Raw genomic sequence first — 25,377 nt, forward strand, 5'->3', positions numbered from 1 at the left:
AAATATACAAATTAAGATAGTAAACAGTTTAAATAAAATCGCAAGATATTTATTGTTTAATATTTATGTTTAAAAATATATGATCAATGTTTCATAAAAATGTCGTAACGACTCATCTTAATATATTTCATGTATAATGTATTTGTGTTATACTACCTATTATATCAGACTTATTTGAATACACGTTTAATAACCTATGATGTGATCAATACAGTTCATTCCTTGCATTCAATACAATATGTAATTTAATATTCCTAGACACACCAACAATAACATATTATGTATGTATATAGAGCAATAAGGCATGTATCGTATATATATATATATATATATATATTACAATTATTAAATAATATGATAAATAATCACGATTTATTCATACGATATGATATAATATACTAGTATGGTACCTACTCTTTATATGTCATTATATTGCACATGTATAAATAGTAGCCTTTGATCACAATCCATCATCATAATATGATACGGCTAGGCGTGAATGAGAGTTACACAATAATAATATAACACAAACAAATTAGCCCTATTGACGTTATCAATTGAAATTATTATATAATATAGTTATCCTATATCGAACGGACGCGCGATCAAACGCATTTGCAACGTAATTTTATTCTCCGGGGAAAATAGACCGAAACAAAAACCAATAATAAACGGCGCCCTTGCTCCGCCGGGGAGATACTTGAGATGCGACGAAAGGGACACGGTGGAGCAGAGGGGAACCGCGGTGGTATGTGTGCCGCAGTAATCAAAGCACACACGGGATTACCACACGGACTGCAGGGAGCTCGCGGATTAGAATAGCTGCGATGGTCGCGTGGCCTAGGGGTTCGACTGCAAGTTTTGGTTTTGACGAATGACTTCGCTTATGGTCGCGGACAAGTTCAATTAAGTCGGATTCAGTTCGCTTTCTCTCTCCCCTATCTCTTCGACTTCCCCCTCCCCCTCTCTCGCTCAATCTTTCCTCCACGGGGAGCCGCTTTTATTGGTATTCACAGAAGCACTGCCACCCCCCCTCCTCGCAATATTGACCCCCAACCATCCTGTAGGATCATACGCTTAAGCTCCCGAAACACAATAAAACACGGGGACAAACCCCCTGCATATATATTCTGTACAGTAACCGTTGTTTTATTGCACGCAGAAATCCACGTTATATTATTAAATCGATTTCGCCACCCTGCGATTTCCGAAGACCGAACCCCGGTTATCAAAACAGTATTACTTCCCTTTACAGTAAAAAGAAAACCGACTATAAACGAATAAACATTTTTTTTTTTTGTAGTCATCGTGATGAATAACTTTTGCTGATATCGGAATAAATAATAGTAGACGTTTCGAATAACATCATTGAAGTTTACGGACATGTTATTATATTTATTTTTTATATAGTATTGTATAATATATTTTATGACTTATGAGTTATGAGTAGGTACCACAGTGTGAATAGGATATTATAAAATACACACCCGGACGATTATATTTTAAATTTTCAACATTTATTTGAATTGGTAGCAGAAATCTTTTCGTTTTATAGTTTCTACTACTTTTTATTTTTTATAAATAACGATATAGATAAGTGTACATTTTCAAATGTTTATCTTAAATGTAGTTAGTTGCCGGTAACACAATAAATAAAGCTAGAATTAAAGTTTACTAAAGAGTTAGGGTGTCCCAGCAGAAGCTCACATTTTACAAACGCTATAATTTAGCAAAAATCATCGAAATTTCAAGAAAAAAAATGAATTTTAACCATAAGAATCTCCAATTCAATGATGAATTATGTCGAGTAAATATCCAACTCTGAGATCTCTAAATTCAATAGTGCGATCGTTGAAATTGTGGTGATCGCTTTCGGGTACATCTCTCTGCCGATTCCGCCAATTACCTGCCTGAATTTTTCTTTTAATTAATATGGATCTCTTGGGAATTATTTGCATATTATACACTTTTGACTTCACATATCCCCATAAAAAAATCATACAGGGTGGGGTCACGTGACTTGGCAGGCTCAGTCTTACTGAAACCATCAGACAAGAAAAACATTGGAACAGTACGGTCAACCCAGAAACAAAAAAATTCCGGTGTTTTTAAAATTTGCACTTCTACTGGGATACTCTGTATTATATTTTACACTTATAGCCTTATATAAATTATATGTATCAATATATTTATAAGATTCGTAGACATGAATTGTTCAATTTTATGTAATAAGCACTATTCTTCTCAAGGATAAACGGTGTGTATATTATCCTGCTCAATTCAAAATATATAAAACGGAGCTCAAATGCTCGATTAATTATAAATTTAAATACGGCATATACAAACCTATAGCGAGAAAATGTTTTTTAGCCTTCCAATTACCCTTAAACTTCTATTAAAGTATATAGAACATTTGAACACATTAACATAATATTATCGTGAAAATATACCTGCTTGTGACTATTATACCATCATTTCTCTAACTCTAAATATAATACTTGTAATTTATATATTATTATGACTATGTATAATAAATTGTACCTATTTTAGACATTTTACTGTTTCATTAACGGTAATAATTTATTTTGCGTCTATTACTAAATTTTTTTTAATTTAATTTGTGCAAAGTAATTATAATCCGTCATCATAAGGCATTATAAATCAAAACAATAGGTTTTGAATTAAATTATTATTCTTGTAGATTATTATACATTTAGGTAGGAACCTATATTAATCGCGTTATTCGAACGGAAACCTTTATACTACACGCTATGGTAACTTTTCGTGAAGCGATAATCAAAAACTACCATCGAATGAACATTTTATGAACGACCCCACAATAGCCTTTTAAACTGTCAGATTTTTTTGGGATTTGAAATGATAATTATCGTCGAACGGGACAAAAGCATCTACTAACAAATATATATTCTTCTTTAAATTTTTAATGCATTATAAATCGACTTTTTTCAATGCAATTTTCGTAATTTTTTTTAACGTTTATATAAATCTACTTGCTGGCCAACCCATATTTGTAAGAAAACGACGATAACTGCAAATGTTGCTGTGGGTCAGTGGGTGTAATAATATCATTGTATGCGGTCCGTCTCATCGGTTTCGTGCGTCGGCGAAAAACGAGGCGCGCATCTCGGCGGCTCGGCGGGCGCGCGCGCGCTCCACCGCGGATTACTCGGCTGTTGTTAATCGATCAGCACTCGGCGGCACTGCCACTGGCTTACGGCACCCACACACCCACACATATACCCACACACCCACACAATCTGCAGACGTATAATTTATACACTATACACTTGTGTGTGAGATCAGTGTATAATACATTATGTGCAATATATTTCGTCGTGTAGTGTTCGCGCCGGCAAATAATATAATATATAATATTATGCGGGTATACGCACTCCGGTCGTGGTCCCTCTCGCGAAAGAATCAATTTATGACCCGACGAGATTTTAAAACTCGTACCGCGTACATGTGCGTATATTATAATACGTGCATATATTTATACCAACACCATATACCGATCGGCCACCGAATGGTATTACAATCGTTTTTCCGATATTTTATTTCCCATATACAACGCACACGATATATACCCTCGTCCCTAGCCCCTAAATATATATATATATATACTATTATTATATACGCGCACGTGCCGGCATTTATGTGTACACACGCGCGTTACATTGTTATTTATATATTTATTGTGCGTATAATATTATTATTATTATTATTATTATTTATATTCCGCGAGCGCATTAATAGTCTGCTAAATCCGTTTAAATTAACGCATTATACCCGCCGCCGTACGGATATATACATTACGATAAATACCGTTTGATATTACTATTCCTCGCGACGTGTTATTGACTCGTGTAATCCGGTGTAATGAAAAATTGCCCGTATCGACGGGAGGCTGTAATAATATACATAATAATAATACAACGTATCGTTGTATTTTAATAATATTGCCATGTCGGTTCCGATGTACGGCGCGATCGCATATACGAAACGAAAAGTCCAGTCGACCATAGTAATAATATAACAATAGTACAATGCGATTTAATAGTTGTAATAATTGTACATTGTATTATAATAGTAGCTGCCGGCGCCGATGATCCTCCGCGGAAGACAGCGCACCTATGACTACTTTATTTTACATCATATTACTTTGTATCTATTTTAGAGTAGAAAGTAGAAGTATTGATTTTACAATTGTGTGGTTTATTTATGTGACGTCACCTATTATTCAGACCAGTAAATTGTAGGTAAATATGATTTTATCTTAATACCTCTGTGGGTGATTTTTAGTAACAAATTTGATTTGGTCGTTACTATATTTAGGGCGTCAAAAGTGTAAATTCACAGTTATTATTTTTTTTTTTGGGGGGGGGGGGGGATGAAAACTAGAGAAAAGGTGTAAAGACTTGCATTTTTCATCAAATAATTATATGAGCCTTATCTAGATATTATTTTCAAACAATTTTAGTTATTTTTAAGGAGTTTATAAAGATTTGAAAATGTCTACTTTTCAGTTTTCAATTTTTAAATAAAGATTTATTATGCTGTACTCAATTGAAAAAAATATCATTCATAGGGATAATTAAGACTTTTGGCAAATATTATGTATATTGTATATAATATAGTGTGTATTGTATTGTTAATCTATATCCACTGTGTACGCTTTTAGGTACTGCAGTTCATTATTATAAATACCTATAGTCGATTGAAATCTCACTTTAATATAAACTGTTTGGATTGAAAAAAGTATAACGGAAAAACGACCAATTAGATCAATCTAATTCTTATTATCTAGCCATAACTGAAGTACAATACGACCGTCGATCCCTCAAACTAATCTGTCACGGACGCTCGTGCGATTGGCCGGCTGGCATTAGTCCGATGATTATTATTATTTATTAATCTTCAATCTTTGATATAATATATTCATCAGTTCACGCTGTTGTATTTATTTTTAACCATCACATACAGAACGTCACGGTGCGGTGGTATGAACCAGCAAATGAATCGTCCCCTTGTGGTTATCTACATAATGTTATATTAGTTGACTCATCCACTGGTCATATAGGTGAACGGATGTTAACCGCAATAAGTGAGTTGATTCCCGAGACCTTTCTCGTGTATTAGTTGATTCCCGGGTCATTAAGAGTTACGTACGAGTTGATTCCCGGGTCATTAAGAAGTACGTACGAGTTGATTCCCGGGTCATTATATATTTTATTCAATATTTAGTAAAATATCCAGCCTATTGGCATAACCCAAGAAACACCACGAGGAGGTTGGCTGACAAGTTTCTCAAAAATGTTGTTTTTTTTTAGTTTTTTCATATTTTGAAAATCATTCAATTTTTATTTATTAATTATTTATTGAATTATATTATTATTAAAAACATTTAGTAGTAACACTAGTAACTAGGTAAAAAAATATAAAAAATTTTATTAATTTGGTCAAAATTTGTAACACATTGTTTTTATAAATTAGTATCTGCAGGTAATGAGATCACCAGTATACCGTGACATCTCTTCTCTTAAATTTTTTTTTTTGTAAATTCGCGCGTGGTCTCGGTGGATATAAGAGCGAGTTGTGTGTGACGGTCAAACTCTTTATACTGTCGTAAACTCTCTACTCTTGCAATCTATTGATAATTGATATACAATAATAGGGAATCAACTCGTACGTAACCTCTAATGACCCGGGAATCAACTCAACGGTGTCGGTGCAGGTAAACAGGTACCCGGGAATCAACTCGTACGCAGCCCTATTACCCGTTCACCCACCCCCCTCCGACGTGTGTGGGTGCAAGATAACTGGAAACAGCGCTGCACTAGCTGAATTCCAGGGATTTATATTGAATTCGTGAACTGCGGTGTACAGTTAGTGCCTGTGTTTGATACAATAAAAACTCCCTGAGAAATAAAAACTCGCTTATATTTTACCACAGTACAGCTTTTAATGAACCACGTGTACCTATGTAACATAACCGTGGAGTGGTTCTGCACAAGGCTCAGAAACTTATTATACCGCGAGCGTGTAAGTACCTATTATATCAGCTATATTTTTCTTTATTTTTTTTTCTTTATTGATTAAGCATCAACTACACAGGCTATTAGCTTCACAAGTGTTACATTTTAACATTGAAGGTTATATGCTATTATACAATTTAATTTATTTTGAGTATATAAAATTATGTTTTGAATGTTTGAAAATGGACCAATTGCTTCGCACAGGTTGTCTGGGATGTTGAAATCTTATCTGGCTTCATTGATGTTAGGGCAGTGGATGATGATATGTTTTATGGAGTAGTTTATACTGCATGTTGAGCATAGGAGTGGATCTGTCTTTGTCATAAGATTTCCGCGTGTGAGTTTCGTGTGACCAATTCTGAGCCGATTAAAAAATTACCTCATATTTTCTACTTAGGTCGGTGTATTTCAGCCCAGAGTTCAACCGGGTGCTTGATTTTTCTTAATTTATCAGCTATATTATATATTATATACGACATAATATTATTATGTGCTCACGTTCACTGCAATAGCTCCGTATATTATATACGGGTGCAGTAAAAATATTATTTCTCATAATAATATGTACCTAAATATTATATCGGCGCACAATAATACAATATAATAATATCACGGACTATAATAAACACACCGACGTGGGGAGAAGGGTATTCACCAATTCGGCCATTTTTGAAAGAGTAAGAAAAATCGAATTTTGAAAAAATCCGTGTTTATATAATCATATATTGGCACTGAATCGTGACACCGCGTACTCCGTTGATTAGAAAATGTTCATTATTCAAAAATTATAGTATCTTGCGTGTATATATAGTATTCCGAGTAAATATTGTATCCCGAGTATATAATATAATATCGCGCAAATAGAGAGTATCCCGGACATACAGAAGGTATCACGCAAATAGAGAGTATCCCGGACATAGAAGGTACCCCGCAAAGCCTCCACCCCTCGACCAACCATCATCGCCTCCTCCGCCGCCGCCGTCGTCATCTATGTATAATATACACCTATATATATATATATGCGCGGTCGGCGGCGCGGGGTGGAGAGGTAATAAAGATTAACGAGCTTTCTGATTGATGCTGACAACGCCGGGCGCCCGTCGGGGGCTCGTTATTTACCGTCAGACGCTGTGGCTGCAGCGTCGCCGCTCTGCGGTCCCCCATCCTTCCGCGGCGTTGGCTGCGGTATCCGCCGCGCTCGCGTTATGGCCGGCCCATCGGGTCCAAGATTAATGACGTCCCGTCGCCGCGAGGCGGGTGCGCGGTGAGTAGTGAATGTTGATCGGGGGGGGGGGGGGGGATGAGGGCGGAAGCAGCGACAGATCCGCAGCGCCCGTTTTAGCACGTTAAAAGATTTCGAAAAGACCATGTCGCGTGAGTTTTATTACGATTATTATATTATATATTATTATATGGTACACAGCACGACGAATACTTGAGGAGAAAATACGTACTTTTAGGGGTTGCCGACGGCGTCTGGACAGCGGTTGAAACCCCGTCCACAGTCTCCCCGCTGACCAAAACGCCAAAAATGATTTTAATATCGCATATGTATTATATTATGATGGAAAGATAGAAATAATCGAATGCAAATAGTAATTTTTTTAAACGAACGAGTGTTGTAACGTGTAATACAATATAAGAAATCATCATATTTAAGAAAGCATGTCGCTCTGTTTTACATTACGTGTCTAGGAGCTCGCTGTTATGGGTGGTATTAAATTTGAATTAAATGATAGTATGATATCATTGCATACGAAAAAGGATTCTGAGCTTATGTCACTCTAGACTCTAGAATATTTTATATTGTTATTACTTATTATTTATACGGTAGGTAGCCAGTAAGTTGAATTAATATTATTCATAATATTATTCTTAAATTATCAGTGATGCTGGAAAGCTTTAGTTACACTAAAAACCAAAATCAAGTTTTTCGAAAACTAGTTTTGAGTAAAAATTCTAGCTTTTCCTTAAATTTTTTTTTGTTTTTCCTGTCGCTTTTGAAAATTATTGGGAATTTTAAATGTTTACCTCCCGATTGCAACTAGATTCACTTTCCTACCAGAAAAGTTGCTGGTGGAGAAAACCGATGCACTTTTACTAACCGAAACCGTGATGACAGACACAAAAAAATAAATAAATAAATAAATAAATAAATAAATAAATATAAAAACACACGTCATTGTAAAATCAATACATTCGTCGCTTCGCTCGGAATCTAAAATATATATCCCTATTTGCAAATACTGTATTTGTTTGATATTATTATGTTCAATGTTTATCCTATATGAGATAGTTATTCATATAGATTTAGAAAAATATAAACTGTAGTTCATTATTAGACGCTTATTGCATACCAGTGTTTATAAGGTATTATTATTATTATTGATGTGGTGCAAAGGTGAAACTTAAGACCGTGTAAAAGAGAATTCAGTGCTATAATAATACAAGCATTGTTGATATATGTATAAGTATAGGACAATGGTACTTACAGTTAAAAAAGGTGTCTGGTACAGCACTATATTACAGCCCAATTTACTATTTTTTCTGATCATCTGTAGGTACTTTTTCTATTCCTTCAACAACTAATTTGTTATATTATTATTATGCATCGCACCGACGTACAGGTGTTCGCATATTTCAATTTAACATATTTTTTCTAAAAACCTGTTGGATTGGCTGTACAATATAAGCACATTTTCCATTTTCCTCTTCAAATCGCTTATAGCTGTACTGAGTTACCGAGCTACCGAGTTTTGTCGTGTGCGAGCGAGTACTGCACATTATAATGTATCACGCGCATCGTGTTTAATATTTCGCGGTTGTATATACGGTATGATCATGCAGCGGTCGCGAGGGCTGCATGATTATTGCACGCTTCGTGTAGGAAATAACGATTCCCGCCACATAAATATTACACGAGTGTTGCAACCACGGCAGAATAAATCAAAGACATTACATATATTACTCGAGCGCATCGTGTTTTTATTGTAATTCGTTTTATCCCTTAACACCGTCGGAGACGGGAACCGTATGGCAGACAGATAAAATAATAAACTCGCGTCAGCTAAACTATATATTATAAATTGTACGTAATAATAAGGCCTGCCAACTGATTTATTATACAGCCACGCCGCAGAGACTTTACCCGCGGGCTTTTGGTTAGTCAAAATTTACTGAATAAGGGTTTCGGTTAGATATTTACAACTTGAAATAAAATTACACGATATTAACATAATAAATGGACGCATATATATATAGCGCCGGAACGACATAACATGATACCGAACAATATTTGATAACCTAAAATATTAAAAAACATTAATTGGATCGGCAACCTAAGAAACGATCATTTCGAAATATTTATATAGGCAGAACTGTTAATCTCAATCCTCTTTTTTTAGGGGACAATTATAATTTAGCCACGGCTAACTTGGCCTCTCGGAGTTAGAACAAAATATTTCAAATATTTCGAAATCATCATTCCTGTTTTTGCCGCTAAAATCATAAAATTGATGGCTTTCCCATAATGACATTGAAATTTCACTGTAATATTATAAAATGACTTTTTACCTAATATCATAACTCAATTATTGTAATATCTATGTACCCATTGTACCTACATATTTAATGTTGCTTGTACATTCATACCTTTCGTATTTCATAATATTAGATATTTATACATTAGATAGAAATAATTTTCGAATCATATACAACGAACAGCGAATGAAGAAAAAATGTTTTTTTTTCAATTTATTAAAACTGAGAGGAATTTAAAAAAAAAACACTTTTTAAAATACCTATACGTGTAAGTTGTTTCTACTTAGTACTTACTGAAGATATTTCCTATACGGTTTACAGGTATGGTTCAAAAACCGGAGGGCCAAATGGCGGAAACGCGAGAGGAACGCGATGAACGCTGCAGCGGCTGCGGCCGTTGACTTTAAGAACGGGTTCGGAACGCAATTCAACGGTCTCATGCAACCATTCACTGACACCGACTCGCTGTACAGTACAGCTTATACGTCGTACAACAATTGGGCGACTAAGGTGAGAACTGTTTTTGTAAATAAATGCAATTTACTACTTTTTCTAACGGTAATCAATCGAAGTGTTAAAAAAACGGTCATTGCAGTGTTCGATTTTATGCCGTTTAGGTATTCTCTTGAGTTTGTCTGGTTTAACCTGTAATATCATTTTTGTTTTGTAATCACCGATTTATTAATTTCTTTTACTTTTTACAAGAGGTATACAGTATCACAAATTTCCTACATTCTGGTACTGAATTTTTAGATTGACCGATTTTCTAAAATTCATGTCCCACGAATTTGAACATACTAGGCCACTGATGTGTGTGTGGCCTCCTGATAAAAATATGTACATTATCGTGAGACTTGCTGAAAAACGTTGAATCTTCGTTAAAGCTACTTCATTAAACTAGAAAATATATTATAAAATTAAATGACTATGCAGACCACAATATTATATTATTATAACAGTCGTTTTAGATTTCTAAAACATAAATTTAGAACACTTAATATCACCGTTGTGTCCATCCATCCATTCGTTATAGTTACCAGTGCATAGTTACGATTTCTTGTACTAAGATTTTATTACGGATCTATTCAAAGTAAATTTATATACTAGCCACAGTATTAATAAGAATGTCAACATTTGAGTGTTTAATATAGATTAGTACTAATTATTAGCCAATATTAACAAGTTTAGTACAAAAATATAAAGGTTACCAAATTCTTTTTTTAAATGTTTATGGACTTATAGTTCATTGCGTGAAGAATACGTTTAGCAACCGGAAACTTAGCAAGCTCGCAGAGTGATATTTCCTAACTTTTTTATTTGTTCACACATTATAATACATTTAAAAGAATATAAGTATAAAAAATAATAATATATATGTTGACGTATGCCACAGGTGCCGAGCCCGTTGGGATCGAAGACGTTTCCGTGGTCGGTGAACCCACTGGGCACCGTGAACCATCACCACCACCAAGCGCCCGTCAACTGTTTCAATGCGGCCACTTCAGCGGCCGGGTCCATGTTGCCGACGCCAGCGCCGCAGAACGGACCACCGTACTGTCCACCCACCACGCCGTACTCCGTGTACCACCACCGGCCGGCCGAGCCCTGCAACGTCATGTCCAGCAGCATCGCCAGCCTCCGACTCAAGGCCAAACAGCACGCCTCCGGGTTCGGCGGTTACCAACCCGCGGGTTCGCCGGGTTCGCTGCAGGCGCAGGCCAATGGTGGAAACCGATCATCGTCGTCATCGTCGTGTCAGCAACAGTACGGCGGTGGACAGGGCGCGGGCGGCGGTGGCGGTGGCGGCGGCGGAAATTCCGGCAGCGAAGGCACCAGGACGCCCGTCTGACGTGAAGAGCGGACCGGAGGGAGCGTCCGGTACACGGTTGAAGACCTATTGGACTTCAAAGAGGAAATGGACGACGGCGACGGCGGTGCGTCTGTCGCGGGCGGTGCCGACAGTGGTGACGAGGTCGACGGCGACGTTGACGGTGACGATGACGACGACGACGACGACGACGACGGTGACGAAGACGATGAAGACGTGGACGCGGGCGTCGACAACCTAGTCGGTGACCAACTACACCACCACCATCATCATCACCATCACCACCAGCAGCAGCAGCAACAGCAACAGCAACAGCAACAGCAACAGCAGCAGCAGCATCACCACCATCACCACCATCAGCAGCAACAACAACAGCAGCACCAACAATCGCAGCAACAGCAGGTGGACGGTGGTGGCCGGACCGTCAAGCAACACGCCGAGTTGACGCAAATGCACACCACCACCGCGGCCATGCATTAGTCACTCGTCTGCGTTGTCGCCGTCGTTTGTACGTATTTTGTATTTTGTGTATATTAGCTTAAAATCTTGTGCAAGTACCGCAGGGTTGTGGTCACAGTGGTTTTCCCATGAGGTTAACACTAGAAAACCGGAAAACCCATCCTGTTCTGTATAAGTGTAAATAATTTACTTGTACATATTGTGTGAGTTGTGTAAAAATGTATCTGTTTGACGCCAACCACCCTTACCCCTCTAAACGCCTCATATCACTATCACACTGTTGCATAAAAACGATTAATAAATATATATATATATTATAATTATATACAAGGTGTCCCATAAAGTAAGCGCATTTGAGAAAGTGAATAATCAAACAATTATTTTATGAATATCCATTTATTTCCATATATTAATTTTAACCATCACAGAGATACAAAACGGAGTACCTGTGTATCTAGTAAATAATAAAAAACATTTTTAAAAATTCCGCCAAAATCTAAAAGAGAATACTTTGTGGGACACCCTACATACACGGGGCCATCGGAAAATCCACTCATCTTCGAACATATTTTGAAAGTCGCGGAACATCGAGATTTAAGATTTTTTCGATGCGGAGCCGAGTCCCATTATTTCAAAAATGCATGAACATCGCCGTGTATATATATACATATCCACGTCTTGTCCGTCGCACCCACCTACAGAAACGTATAGAACGTCACCCACCCAACCCCTCTTCCATTTCATATACTAATATTGTCGTTTGACTTTTCGCTGACCCATATACCCGTATTGCCGAGTGGATCGCCGCTTACACCACTGTCTAAAAAACGGGTATCGCGGGTAAACTGCGTCTTCCGTGGCTCACTCTGTACGGTTTCCTCGACTTCTCGCCGCTAAAAAATCTCCCCGAGCTTCGATGTATAATATTATTATTATTTTATCCTAAGCCTCGACTTGTCGTGTACTAAATGAACATACTACATATGTATTGTGTAAGTCTAACATATTATTATTATTATTATTATTATTTGTTTCATATGCTAACGGTATGTATATTATAATATTAATGTATTTTGTACAGTGTGTATACGATACCCACATTATATACGTGTATATTTGAATAGTTTTTGAGTATATATTATATTATTATTATATTTTACGATTATTATTACGGCAATAATATGGAACCATTCGTCTAGTCCAATATTATATATTATTATTATAATAAATCACATGTTTTCGTTTTGTAAAAAATGTTATGTAGGTACCTACCTCACGCGCACGTGGGGGAGTCGTGTTTGTAACACTCGGTTTCGATTGCTAAAACGTAAACAACTCTCTCCGAGCATTGATTGTTTTTTTTATCTGCAAAACACTAACAAGCGTAGGAAAATATTTTTTCATGTTTTGATGATTGCCTAATCGATTACCTACCTATACCTACGTATACAAAGAGACGAGAAATTTTCCACACAAATCTTGACACGATTTTAAACCTAGATCTCGGAATTTTAATTATTTCATTAAACCGTCAAGTTTATACAAGTTCGATATTTCTTAAAATAGTATATCATATAATAATAGTATAAGAACTTAATTTTCTCTGAGAATAATCATTCGTATTATACGCAACATCGAAAAGCAATTTATTAATACATACACTGCATCATATTTAATATGATGCTCATACCTTATACAATCGATACACAATTTAAAAAAAAAATTTTAATGAAACTCGTAGAATTTACTCGAATGTTTGCAACGTAAAAAACTACAATCTTAAATTGGTATGAATAGAAACTTTGTCAATCAATTCGATGTTTTTACAATATATAAACATATGCCACGTAAATTTACCTATATATTATGTACTTAATTTATGACACATACATATAGGTAAATTTTAAAAAGTCAGGACCTTTCATGTCTTATTATTTTTAAGGAAACATGTGTTGTACCTACAGGTTTTCATTTTTGTTCTCGTGTAAATAAATATGTATTTCTAAAATTATTTTAAAGTCAATAAAAATTTTAGGGTCGTTCAATTTATATAGTAATATACTTATATATTGTGTACATGTTTTTATTATCATTATTATTATTATTATTTTAATCAATAACATCGTGTATAGAATAATATTTCCGCATATGCCCTGTGTAACCGTTTTGTGTAACGTGTATTTTATATTCTAATATATTATATATGAAAAAAATACTATTAAATAATTATTATTGTACGACATTATTCGTGTAGTTAGGTGAATTTATACATTTTTTTTTCTTTTTGTTCTACGTTTTACTGTAATAATAATGAGTGTTGAAGAGAAATACAAACATAATAATTTTTGTTTTTTTGAAACGGAAAACGCATTCGACTTTATTTTCATCGGCCACAGCTCGTTGAGCGTACACAATAATATGTGAGTAATGACGAATGAGTATTATATAGTATTATACATTTATACATCCACATGACCATATATACCATCATTAAAGAAAAATGTGAGTGATAGGAGTTTAGGTTTTGCATAGGTACATACTTTGATTATAATTAGCCCCTCCCTCTTCTTTACATTTTAAAACTTTTGCTCGGGTAATTTTTGTACCTACCTATAAAATATACTGTTTGCGATTTGTACACTGATTTGTGTGTTTATTTTATAAGTATTATGTTTTTCGACGGGACTACAACACCAGAACCAGAATACTTTAACTACCCGAGTTTCGTCTATAAACTGTATATAAACATATATATTATATATATATTTAAATCTATATAAATCATAATATAATGTAAACACAATATGTAGTAAGTACTGTTGATATATTATGTATTATGTGCATCGATATTGGCTCGAACGATTACCGAGTACGTATATACATATATAGGTAAGTATAATGTATATATAACCTAAATACACGCCATATAATATAGAATATATTATGCGTACCGCGATATTGAAATCCTAAGACCGTCATAATATTATTATTATTCTTCGCCTAATCCTCGGCGCGACTTGAATTCCTATTGTTGTGCAATATTCATTGTAAATATTGCATTGTGTGGGTGTGTGCAATACGTTTGGATATAACAGATATATTATTGAAATAAATATCTAATATATATATGTGCGCTTTGTTTGTATAATATTATAACAAAAAATACGATCCAGACCGAAATGGTTGGCGGCTTGGATCGACGAAAGACGGGTTCGACGCCGAAATTACAACGAAAACACTTTCGGGGGCTATACGAACGGATTCGCGTGCAGTGTGCATATTTTATACAATAACAATAATGCATATACCTCACATTATATAGATCCCACTACACACAATAATAATAGTAATATATTGAGCAATACGATATATTATGCATCGAAAAACGTGAATGCGATGAAAACTAGGAGCTTGGCGTTTTTTCTACAGCTTTCTTATTTCACATTTTATTACCTAAATAATATATATGTCGTAGGTTAGTCGTCGACTCCAATACGGAAATGCGCTACAATACTATGTTATTATAATATGTTGTATAAATAATGAAAAACTGCGTTGCGAATTCCGTGTCGGTTTTTATGCGAGTAAAATGTCGACGTCGATGTAAAATGTCGCCCGGAAAGATAAAACGGATAACGGAATCGTTTTTGTTTATCCGAAATCCATATCATAGCCAGCTGCTATATTTGTAATATTCTCCAAAGTAGGCATAAATATATATTATACAAACGATAGACAATATAATAGTATATAGCGCGTCTGCCACGGTGGTTTTATTGAAACAAAACTGTACGTTTAACTTTTATTATTATATATTGCGGTGCACATGGTACATACTTATACCAGATACCTATTACCTAGCCTATGTACATGACATTAAAACGTGTGTGACGCACAATAATACGACAATGAATGTGTAAGGTGTATCCTACAACTATCCTTTTACGAAATACTCGTTATTATAATAATATTATGATCGATACCTATTTATTTTGAATTAATAAATTTCACGTATACTATAATATTATTACAGGTGTAGTACACTGATACGATATTTTTTCGATTTTGTTTTGTCAAGGGATGCGTGGAAAATAGAACCGCAAAACGGTAAGTACATATTATAACGTTAATATGAAAAAAAAAAATACAAGACCCAAACAAACGAATGTGTCAATTACATTAATGAATAAACCATACGCATAACTCGTTATTAGAGAACAAAGTACCTATATCGGTATAAAGAGGTATATATATATACATGTGCAAAAAACTATATGTGATTAACTGACAAAGTCATGATTTGTGTAAACGTAGGTGCTACCACTAGTAAAATCATTTATCAAAATAGTCGGGTGAATCGTCACCAAAACAATAATCGAACTTAGAAACACAATATAAATAAAAGCTGCTCGTGTAGCGGAGAGAAGAATTTAAGAAGTATAGATACATAGGTACTTATGTAAGGAAATTCTCAAAAGTATTATTTAAAAAAAATTATTACATTTCAATTTAATTTACTCAAAAAAAAATAATGGTGTTTTAAAAAAATCGTAAGTAAACTACATGGTTTAAATTAGCATTTTAAGTTTTAACCATCAAGATAAAAAAAAATGTATGCTATATACTTGCAATAACTCAAGCTTCCATAAATGATACATAAAAAAAATGCTTGATATTGTTTGGAACAAAAGTTATTTCATTTACAGATCTTTCTGTTACACATCGTATAGGTTAGGTTCGAATGATTTGGTTGGTTATAAATTTAAATAATACAACTATAAATATATTTATTTTCAGGTGCTCATATTCATAATAATTACAGTGTCAGTTGTTTTTTTGTTTTGGAGGGGAGGTTGGTGGCCCTAAAATATATACATTTTAATCGAATATATTACCCGTATTCGTTCAATACATCAACTTATTGTCTTATTTTGTTACACAATATTGAAACATTTTATTCTTAATCTATATAGTTAGTTTATTAGAATATACTTGAAAGTTAATCTGAAAGCTATATGTATAATAATAATACTATACATGTATATAAATAGGGTCAATAATATAAAAAATTAAGTAGGAACTCTATTTAGAATACTCATTCGGCTTCACACAATATTAAGCTCGTAATCAATTATCCTATACACCCCATAAAGAAAGATGGCGTAATCACCCCTAATAATCATGGTGGTGCGGTACCTCTCGACTTTTATAATTTTACACATATACACATCATACATGGCTCGGAAAGTCTGCAACAACTAAACCAATATAAATGAATGTATTTTGATATTTTAATAATGTAATTGTTTTATGGATATATAATAATGTACAATGATATATGATTATTATTGAAGTTTCGTGATTATTTAATAGAAATATAGCTACTTACTTTTGTAAATACAAACATTTAAAAAAAATGTATCGTAAAGTATTATATAATCATTTAAAATCTTCACCTTTTTTCATCTTTCTTTCTATATTTACATAGGTAAATATAATGCTATCTAGGTAATATATACGTCAACTATCTTCCAAATGAGAATATAATGTACGTATCTAAATATGTTTTTAGTTATAATAATTACACAGCACATGTTATAATCGGACAGCTGATCTCTCAAGTGTAAAGCGTGATACAGATGCGACGAAGTACAAGTACTGAAATAAAAGTGCGCAATTTATCCTATAATATTATATAATTTATATAATAATATAATATATATATATAGAGAGAGAGGTCTGCAGGTGCAGCAGCCAGCAGATAACGTAAAGTAGCGGAAATGATAACAACAATTATTATATATAGGTACAATACGGTTAGGTATCCTCACGTTTTGTTATTATGATAACTGTGTGGAATAAGTCATACTTACATCCGAACCTCGACACGAACGTTATTGTAACGCAGCACTAAAGTATATTGCAACCTTTGCAACTCAGGTAATAAGCAGAGTGATCATAATTAAACGTAAAACACTCTCAAATTTATTTTTTACTTTTTTGTATCGTTATAATTTTTGTTATTCTTATTTAATAACAACATGATTTTTTAATTCCGAACCAGAACAGTTTTTGGAGCACTTTGAATTTTGTACTAGAAGTTTATGATTTTTAAGTATGTATTTAAAGTTTAGATACGCGGAGTGGTGTGGTATAGAAGCACCCCGCAAAATGTGTGCCAATATTCCAGTCGACAAAACTTTAAATAGGTACCTAGGTACTTATGAATAATAAACTACTTGTTATGCTTTATTTGTAGATCGAAATACTCCGAATAATATTCTAGCTCAGTGGAATATCATTTAAAAAATGTAAAAGATTAGGGGTTTGATTGTTTCCATTCAAAAGAGTAAAATGACTTACAAATGTATAATGATAAAAAAATATATTTTCCTAAAAATGTCATCTTGTAACAACTGAAAATTATGTGAAAGAAATATTGTCAAAAACGATCTTATAAAACAATGAGTCTCACATTAGATAAATCACATTGTATTATAGAATATTGTTCAAATGTGTAGTATATGTACCCATGCCATATTTTATAATAATATTTACAGAACAATATTGTTTTTATTTGATATTTTTCTATTTAAATGCATTACCATCAAACTAATGTAATATAGTAGGCACGTATAGATTATGTGTGTGCAGTAATGTAATAACCTGATTAAATACTGAAAAGTGAGTTTAGCACATTGTTAATAATGCACAAGAACTAGAAGATTATTAAAATTTATATTTTTTTTTGGCACATTGTAAGTATAGACGTATAGTATTCGATTATTATGCATTCAATTAATATAATATGAGTATAATAATAGTATAATACGAATCCCGACCAACCATAACTGATACAAAACGACCGTGATGGTGACATCTTTAAGGCTGAACGAAAAAGGAAATTTAACGACAGTATATAATCAAGAATCAAAAACTAATAAGAATAAAAAAAATCGCCCTCTTCCTTATTTTAGGATCTTCGGCCAAATAATTTTTAAAAAAAAAGCTCAAGTCTATTTTAATAGTTATTTATTATTTATTTTATTTATTTATCTTATTTATGTATACCTATAGAATATTTTTTCTATTTTATATGTACAAAATGTATCTATAACATTGTTGATTAGAATTTATTTTTATTATTTTAATAGCAAATAATTATTTTCATGTAATAAATTATATTTTTAATTAAAAATAAAATAACTTTATTGCAATGAATTAAAAAGCAATCCATGAGCCAGACCGACACTGCAAGCCCTTGGAAATTTGTTCGGGTTCTAGGATTTGCCACAAAGTAATAAAATATTATCTACATAGACAACAGTGAACTGCATCAGCAGTGTATGTACGACACGAAGGCGTTAAAATATATAATTACCATGTATTATAATATACATACATATATATATATATTATATACACACACACATATTACACATATAAAATGTATATTGTATGTAATGTTATATAGGTCAGACGACAGCTATGATTAAGGTTGGATTAAAGGGGAGGCAAAATAAACAGTGCAAGCGTTTGGCCCAAAAATTAAACAAGCTTTTATTAATAAAATACAAAATACATATCATATCATATCATATTATTTGTTTTCACTATTATTATGCGACGATTATTTTATATTGAATGATGCATATCAAAAAACAAGAATGATGATAATTAATAATGAATAAACCGAAGAACATCAACAAAGATAAATAACATTATAATTAATATTATTGCAAAAAATTGTAGGTACAAATATTCAGTTATTTTTAAAATCTATTTTCATGTATATTAATTTCCGTAATCTGTGATAGTAACGCTATTATAGGCCTTATTAACAATGTATTAAGTATGTCACAAATCATTTTTAAAAGATATGAAAACATGGTTGATAATATCGTCCCGGTACATGGAGTGTAACTCATACAAAATAAATAGCCGAGTGAGTAGATGTTTCATTATATTATATTATACGTTTAAACTTCTTTCTTCTTAGGCGTATAGTATAGCCAGTATAGGGCGATTCATCAAGCATGCTCATCCTTTTTTTTGTATGATGCAGTTATTCAAAATCTGATTTTTGGAATTTTTGAATAATATGTGTATTTAAAGACCATATTTTGAATACTTCAGAGTTTTCGTATCTTTTGAGTCTTAAGATGATATGAAGATTCTAACAAATAAATACTGTTGTTCAGATCAGAACCACATTTTCTTACTTTAAATTATTCAGCAGATTATTTTTTTGGAAAACTTGATGGACCTATCGGTATAAATCAAAATTGTAATGAGTAATTTTCGAATTATAAACGTTATGAAAAAGGTAATCATGCTTGGTTAATTACTCTGTAGACAACTGACCATTCAAATCTAATAGTGTAATTTTGTTTTTATTATATATATGTTACATATTTTGTAATTTTAATATATTATGAATTATGCTAATATTATAAAAATAACTAGGTTATTGGTAAAAAAAAATTTTCACAAAGTGCACTTTAATTCAATTTAAGTATAATTTTGTTTTGGCAAAAATGTGATTGTAATGCTCAACATTCACCAGCTCCCTACAAGAACATAAATAAAGTTCATCAGCATATTTTCTAATGATTTTCTTGTAAACATTTAGAAAATATGGGTAGAAAGAATGAAAACATTGTATTATTTCCTCTTGGTAAATTATAAGCTAAATAATGAAAAAATGAAATATATAAAAATAAAGACATTTTTTTGAGTCCTTAAAATTGTATTAATGAAACTATAGCTCTGGTGCGACTAATTAGATTCTTTAGGATTCTCTCAGTAAGGATTACTAGATGTCTAGATATAGGTAGGTACTTCGTGTGCCACGTGACTACGTGAGTGTCCTTAGTTTAAGCATTTTAAACTTTTAAAGTAATGTGCAAATGGCCAATTTAGGTCATGTTTTGTTATGTTGACACTGCTGATTACTCAACGATTTAGTTCGTCATGTCTGATTTGGTTATGTGTCATAACTCGTGAGTCGTGGGAGTTAAGTTAAAAGCTGAAATTGGTGTCTATAGTTGTCAGTCGGTTTATTTTTTTAGATTTTTATTATACAATTATTGGTATATTGTTTTTAAAATTAAATCGAACATGTAGCGACATTAATCATAATAATAACATTTGTAAAAGGCGAAAATTTCAAAATGTCTAACGTCTTGAAACTAGCCAGCCGAGGTCACTGCTAAAATTAAACTTTAGTGGTTCTATAATACATATTAATAGCACCCCCAAAGTTTCGCCGATAATTTGAAATGATTATATTGTAAAACTTACATGCATAACAAGTATACACGCAAAACCGTATCAACCATAGTATTATTTAAAGGGTTGCAGTCAGATCATAATATCATATACATACCTATACTTATGTCCTATAAATGTATAATATATATATATATACACTCGCCTCCGTTCATTAGGGGCCGCCCGACCGTTAATAACGAATTAATGGTGACGCGTCGTTTTGTTTAACACCCCGGCAGCACATTAAATACGTCGGAATAATAATATAACCGAACCCTTTTTATTATAATATCATTAGCCCGCGTTAGTACATATATTACACAGCCAATGTGTGTGTGTGTGTGTTTTTTAATGTCTCCGATTTCAATTAAACCTATATAATAACGCATATACCCATCGAAACGGCAGTGACTTAATAATTAGCGGGTATACATTACATTATTACTATTGTGATTATCATTATTGTTTTTTTTTTTTTATTGTATCGACGTGTTGTTTTTTTTATTTTTATATTACGGTTTTCAAATCGATTAACTAAATGAAAAAAAAAACGACGAAACGGGGGAGGAGGTCTACACACATATATATATTTAAACCTGCGACAGGGCGCGCAAAGAAAAAAAACAAACGGCTTTCGTGGAATAAGTGAAGGTCTTAAGGTACAGAGGATTTAGCATAAGCTCGTAGTCCCGCAGAATGGTCGTCGTTCGTTTTAAGTAAATTCGCTCGCACCGCAACACTCTGCCAAGAGATTTTTGTTATTATTATTATTATTATTATTATTATTATTATTATTATCACTATTGCCGATGAAATCTTCCTTTTCGTAAACGGATCTATCGAAGGCTTGTTTTTTTCTTTTGTTTTTCTTACCTCGTTATTATTACGCATTTAACCGAGCCCATCGTGCTAAACAAAAAAAACGATAGTAATCATTGCTTGTTAGGTTATTTTATTTGCTATAAAAAACAATCTCAATTTACTTGATTACTTCGATTAATAACTCAAGCCGTTCAACAATTATTATAGTTAAATGATATTTAAATTATTACATTGCGCAGTAAGAATCATAATTTTAATAGATACAGTCATAATACTTAAATATATTATTATGTAGGCAAAGTTAGGAAATTAAAGTTACAATATATCTATCATTATAAAATTAGTAACATTAATTAATCGATTTTAATCCCTGACATTTTATTTACTAAAATTTCAACTGAAATACTTCTAACTGTTGATTTCATAACTATGTATTTGTTTATGTTTACCACACTCTCGAATATAATATTATTAAAATGTTGATTGAATAGTATGTGACATGACGATTTTAAGGAGTTATGCTTAGGCAATATATTGTCGAACGTGCTAATTATTTTGAGGGTTCAGTAATTTGTTGAATTTCAATATTATTGAAACCATTGATCAACAATTACATCAAAAAATTAATACTAATATGAAATATGCACTTATAAAAAATATATTTGAATGAAAAGATATTCGTGTTTACGAGATACTCGTAGACCTACATCATACTTTATTCGTGATTCAAATTGTAAACAATTATAATTTATATCGAAAAAATTAATCGGTTTTTAACTGCATTTATATAATTGCAATTAACTTAACTAAAGCACTTTTTTGTGGTGCTTTCACAAGCAATATATTGTTCTATATTATAAAGTACTTTTATGTGTACAAATATTAAAAACTTATCATTGTTTTTTTTTTTTTTTAATGCCGTTTTTGTGACATTGCTTACATATTAAATACGTCACTATATGAAACTTGTAGCAGTTCAATCAACAATTTACATAATATCTGAAAACATTAATAGACGACGCATATTACAAATAAATGAACACACCGTGAATACTATACAAGTAACACAGCTGTATAATATTGATCACCAGGTGACAAAAAATTTACTTTCCAAATAACTTTTTTAAGACTAGGGACACACTTCATCGGATCGACGATTCCGGGCTGGGCCTGTGTATATTGTGATTTGCGATTATATTTCAAAAATGTACACACACACATTCGTATGAACATATTTCGTGTTTTCCTCTTTATCTCTCTCGTTTTTTCCACCCCTCGGCCGTAGAATTGATTGTTCCGAAATCCGGGACAACCCGCAGAAGTCAAGAAAATAACAAAATATAAACTGGCTGCGAAAGACAGCCCTGCTGCAGGCTCTCGGGTAAAAAGGAAAAACGCCGGGAAAAAATTATAGAAAATAGCCACGAAGAGGAGAAGGGATGAAAAAGAGAACGAGGTAATCATTTCGAGAGAAGAAGACGTATATAAAAAAAAAAGTAAAATAAAATAATATATATATAAGCGCTCGTGGTTGGGGGGCGAGGTGGTTGTGGCGAAGGGCGACCCTCCGGAGGGGGTACGACGAGAGAGAAGACAAAATGGCGTTTCGGGTGGCGTGCGGTGAACGGGGATGGTTTGGACGGAGGGGCGGGCCGGCAGGCGGAGGGGTAGTGGGACGACGGGTAGCTTAGGAGATAAAACCGGCCGAACAGAAATTGGATTCAATACGAGGGGTGTTACTATAGTTACTGCCGAGGCGGTTTTCCCTTCGAGAAGCTCGCCGCCGCCGGTACGTAGAACTTGTATATATATTATATATAATATCATATATATATACTTACACTACAGCGACTCTACTATGTGTGTGTGTGTGTGTATATATATTATGTATGCCGTGTATATATACAAAGGCACAGGCGCCAAAGTCGGGGATGCGTTTTTATGATTAGAATACGACGATGATGCTACGGTTTTTTACATATATTATTATTATTATTATTATATTATGAACATTTAGCTGACGACGTGTGTATACCGCGGTGCTCGTCTGGCAGTACTTAGGTATTTTTGCGTCGAGATATGTAGTATTTTGTTTTGGTCAGGCCACTCAAACCTATACATATTATATTATATTATATTACATTGGTCTGCTTGAACAACAGCTGGCGCTCGCAATTACCTGGCCCGACCTATCCCTGGTCACCTTAAAACTTTTACTGAGAAAACTTTGAATCCGTGTTCCATAATAATATATAGATCACGTTTCCAGACCTTTATAATATGAATATATTATATGGGAACTGAAATTACTTACTTTTTGTACATTATATACTTATGTGCTTACCGCGCTGTATCAAAAACTAAATTCGTTATTCAGAAATGTTACATTTTATCGTTTTTTTGGTAATCCACTAGCAAATAACAATTTAAAACGATAACGACTCCCTGCTTATTTAAAGTTCAACACCCTCGCTGCGGTCGCTAGATTTTTAAAAGAATTATTAACACGAATCGACGTGAATCGTTCAGTAAAATGTTTTTTCTAAAAATTGGCCTCCGCAAGTATCGGTTTCGCATTTTTATGATAATGTACGGGAGGTATACCGTACGGTATACATAATATTATACCGGTATAAACTGCGTAGAACCGGCTATAACATTATACAGACGATTGCTCGTTAAATAATAGTCAATTGGGTACCTATATAGTATATATACCTACCTGTTTGTTATCGTCAAATCGTCAAATATGGGCAATCGTCAGCAAGATTTAATCTAAAAATTTTAAATTTATATTAACTTCAATACTTCATAATATCATATAATTTATATAATTATTATTAGTATTATTAAATTATAAAGGATATTTCTCTGTGCCGTGGATATTTTAAACGCGACATGTACGTACCTTGTATGTAGTTGTCTTTGTTGTGTAATCTACGTCCTACTTTAATATAGTGTCAGCCGTCAGGTGCGCATACTGATTAATAACTAACGCCAAAAATAGATCCCCTAAAATATGTTTGTGTATATAATATACACATGCTAGATGGAGACGGTTAAAAATATGCATACCTACGTATAGAATACACCAAGCTGATTTTTGAGTGTTGGGACCGAGGGAATGGTAAGTACTCGGCGCTAGGTGTATGATATCCTCGAGAGTGCTTTCCGAAACGCCCAATGTATTTACCAGTGTGTGTGCGTGTGTGTGTGTGTGTGTGTGTGTGTGTGATTATAGTGTAGACGCTAACGTCTTGTTGTATAGAAGTTAAGAAATGGAATCTTTTTTTTTTACTCTGTTAAACCTCATATTCGTTTTCACGCGTGGTATTAAACGCCCAATAATGTTTTTACCCCCAAGCTTTGTGTCTTATCGAGTTTGTACTCTGCTTGCAT

At 33.4% G+C, this 25,377-nt stretch overlaps 1 protein-coding gene across 4 annotated transcripts in view; it reads left to right on the forward strand.

Moving 5' to 3' along the window:
* LOC111030098 (pituitary homeobox homolog Ptx1-like) overlaps positions 1-11,469 on the forward strand; it is a 42,127-nt gene extending 30,658 nt beyond the window's left edge. For all 4 annotated transcript variants that reach the window (XM_022309445.1, XM_022309444.1, XM_022309446.1 and 1 more), the window contains exons 5-6: positions 9,918-10,106; positions 10,990-11,469. In XM_022309445.1, coding sequence (XP_022165137.1) covers positions 9,918-10,106; positions 10,990-11,445 — 645 coding nt within the window. In that variant the 3' untranslated portion in view covers positions 11,446-11,469. The remainder of the gene's footprint in view (positions 1-9,917; positions 10,107-10,989) is intronic.
* The last annotated feature ends 13,908 nt before the right edge of the window (positions 11,470-25,377 follow it).

Source organism: Myzus persicae, unplaced genomic scaffold (genome assembly GCF_001856785.1).
Source record: "Myzus persicae strain clone G006 unplaced genomic scaffold, MPER_G0061.0, whole genome shotgun sequence".
Taxonomy (NCBI): domain Eukaryota; kingdom Metazoa; phylum Arthropoda; class Insecta; order Hemiptera; family Aphididae; genus Myzus; species Myzus persicae.